Below are 3,023 nucleotides of genomic sequence, written 5' to 3'. Positions count from 1 at the left end.
TAAGGATATTGTCTGCGGTGGTTGTAAAAGAGCCTTGTGTGATTGCCCGGCTAGCAGAGGTGGCTCCGTGCCTCTTCTCTGTGCCTCTGCTCCTGATTTTTAGAGTATATTTGACCCAGTGCTCAGGGACCAGTCAGTTAAATCACCCTTTACTTTTTTCAATCCCGTTCTGTGATTGTTAAAAAAAAAAAAAGAATATTACTATTATCAATATTTTTATCATTACCATTATTATTGTAGAAAAGGCCACCGTTTCCAGAGAAAGCGGAAGAACAACCTATAAATGAGAGCTGTCCTCCTCCCGGGCTCTGTGCAGCCTGCTGCATTCTGTTACCAGGTGAATGGGTCTTGCCCCAGGACAGTCCACCCGCTGGCCGTCCAGGTCATCATCTACCTGGCCTGCGCAGTAGGTGTGCTGATCACAGTCCTGGGGAACTTGTTTGTGGTGTTTGCTGTGTCCTACTTTAAAGTGCTGCATACCCCAACCAACTTCCTGCTGCTCTCCCTGGCCCTGGCGGACATGTTGCTGGGTCTGCTTGTGCTGCCCCTGAGCACAGTCCGCTCTGTGGAGAGCTGCTGGTTCTTTGGAGACTTCCTGTGCCGTCTGCATACCTACCTGGACACGCTCTTCTGCCTCACCTCCATCTTCCACCTCTGTTTTATTTCCATTGACCGCCATTGTGCCATCTGTGACCCCCTGCTCTACCCCTCCAAGTTCACAGTCAGGATCGCCCTCCGCTACATCGTGGCGGGGTGGGGGATACCAGCAGCCTACACGGCCTTCTTCCTCTACACAGATGTGGTAGAGAGAGCCCTCAGCCAGTGGCTAGAAGAGATGCCGTGTGTGGGCAGCTGCCAGCTGCTGTTCAATAAGTTCTGGGGGTGGTTAAACTTCCCTGCGTTTTTTATTCCCTGCCTCATCATGATCAGCTTGTACCTGAAGATCTTTGTGGTCGCTACCAGGCAGGCTCAGCAGATCAGAACCCTGAGCCAAAGCATGTCTGGGGCTGTCAAGAGGGAAAGAAAAGCTGCGAAGACGCTGGGCATTGCCGTGGGCATCTACCTTGCGTGTTGGCTTCCTTTCACTGTTGACACGCTGGTGGATAGCCTCCTTAACTTCATCACCCCTCCCCTGGTTTTTGACATCTTTATCTGGTTTGCGTATTTCAATTCAGCCTGTAACCCCATCATATACGTCTTCTCGTATAGGTGGTTTAGGAAGGCGCTCAAGCTCCTCCTGAGCGGGGAGATCCTCTCACCGCAGACACAGACTGTGGATTTGTTCCAGGACTGATTCTGGCAAGAGGGAAGCCGGCGGCGCAGCCGTGGGCTACAGTGTTTCCCTAGTTTGTAGGCAGCTTCCAGGGCTTAGGCGGGGGAGGAAAAGCATGCGATTCAGTTAGCAAGGAAACATGCCTCCCATTCAGTGTTCTCATAAAAGGAAGTAGGGAGCTGTCTTCTAAATACTTCTGAGAATCAGGTGGGTAAGCATGCATTCTGGGAAATATCCAGCCTCCAAGCCATTGCTTCCTAGAAACCGAGAAGCAGAGGAGGAAGTCAAGAAGTCTGGGGTTTGCTTTCTAAGTTCCTCTCTGCACTTGCTTAGTGGATCTGTCAAGTGAGAAAATTCCCAGAGGCCATTGTTTTCTCACTTAAAAAAAAATCAAACTCACACGAAATAAAATAAAATTTAGAATATGCTTTTCTAAAAATGTTCATTTTAAAATCCCATCTTCTTAGAACCCGGATGTCTAAAATCTGGGGGCCGCATTGTCTCCTTCAATGTGGGGGTAATTTTATTTTGTTAAAGGAATATTTTCTTCCTTAAAAATATAAGAGAAGCCTAAAATATGCCATGTATTTTGTGATAAGTATCCACAGCTTGCACTTAATATTCCTCTTTTATGTTTGCATCACACAGACTAAACCTACTGCTCCCACAAGCTCGGGCAGGATTGTGAGAGGAAAACTAGTACGTGAGCCCCATTAAGGGATTGAAACAAATATCCATTAGCACGAATCCCTACGAGGAGTGCACTCTGCTTCTGTCCCTTTCTTTCATATTTCCCAAAAGCCTCTGCTCTCCCTGCCCCCATGTTTTGTTCTGAGAATAAATAATTGGTTCTTTGTAAATTTTCTTTATAAATTAACTTGAAGCTTCTGGCGTTTATGTGTATTTACAGGTGTGTGTATAATATATGTTTACAGTCTTGCCAATCTCAATAAACAGACTGTGGATGAAAGCATGTGTTCCCGAAACAACTTCAGTGTTAAAACTCACAACAAATTTACCGTTAAGCAGTTTAAGTAAAACAATCATTCATATTCAGATAACAATCTTTAAGGAAGTAATTGTCTACCAACTATTTTCTCTTCTATGTGGAACCTGGCTTTAAAATCTCTCTTTGTGTGTGTGTGTGTGTGTGTGTGTGTGTATTTGTACTCATGTATGTGTGTAAAAATGTATAAAAGTAGGTCACAAAACACAAAGGAGGCAGCAGAGGGAGGGGAGGCTTTAGAGAAGGTGGGAAGGAGAAGAAATGGAACTAAGGCAGAGAGCAGAAGTCAGACTAACTATGGAGAATACAGAGACCAGCCAGAGGGTGAGAGGCATGGGGGACACTGGTAAGGGAAGTATGGAGAGCAAACTAGTTATGGGCACATAGGGAGGAACTGAGACGAAGCCTGCTACTTTGCATGACAAGTAGAAAACAGTAGGTAAAAACAGCCTTGTCTTCTTGCTATAAAAAAAGAAGCAAACATTTTATTTGACCAACAAAGATAATTAAAATTAACTTATTCTATTTATTATATACAAACATAAGAAGTATTTAGACACACACATGGAGAGGGAGAGGGAGAGAGAGCCTCTAACGGCCCCAAACTTAAAACTTACTTGTAACAGATTTTCTATTATTTTAGTAAGTTCTGTATTTAGATGCTAAGAAACTCCACACACATCAATTATTATATGCATGCATAAATTAGTCATGCTAAGCAGCACATTTTCCTCCTGTTTTTCT

At 44.5% G+C, this 3,023-nt stretch overlaps 1 protein-coding gene across 1 annotated transcript; it reads left to right on the top strand.

Moving 5' to 3' along the window:
- Positions 1-283: 283 nt before the first annotated feature.
- On the top strand, positions 284-1,294 carry TAAR5 (trace amine associated receptor 5; the record flags this gene model as incomplete). Its single annotated transcript, XM_080929591.1, has 1 exon — positions 284-1,294. One exon carries the CDS (start codon positions 284-286, stop codon positions 1,292-1,294), a length of 1,011 nt encoding a protein of 336 aa, XP_080785717.1.
- Between the last annotated feature and the right edge of the window lie 1,729 nt (positions 1,295-3,023).

Source organism: Micromys minutus (assembly GCF_963924665.1).
Source record: "Micromys minutus genome assembly, chromosome: 15".
Taxonomy (NCBI): Eukaryota; Metazoa; Chordata; class Mammalia; order Rodentia; family Muridae; genus Micromys; species Micromys minutus.
The sequence above is the reverse complement of the archived record's forward strand: the minus strand, read 5'-3'. Positions and strand labels throughout refer to the sequence as shown.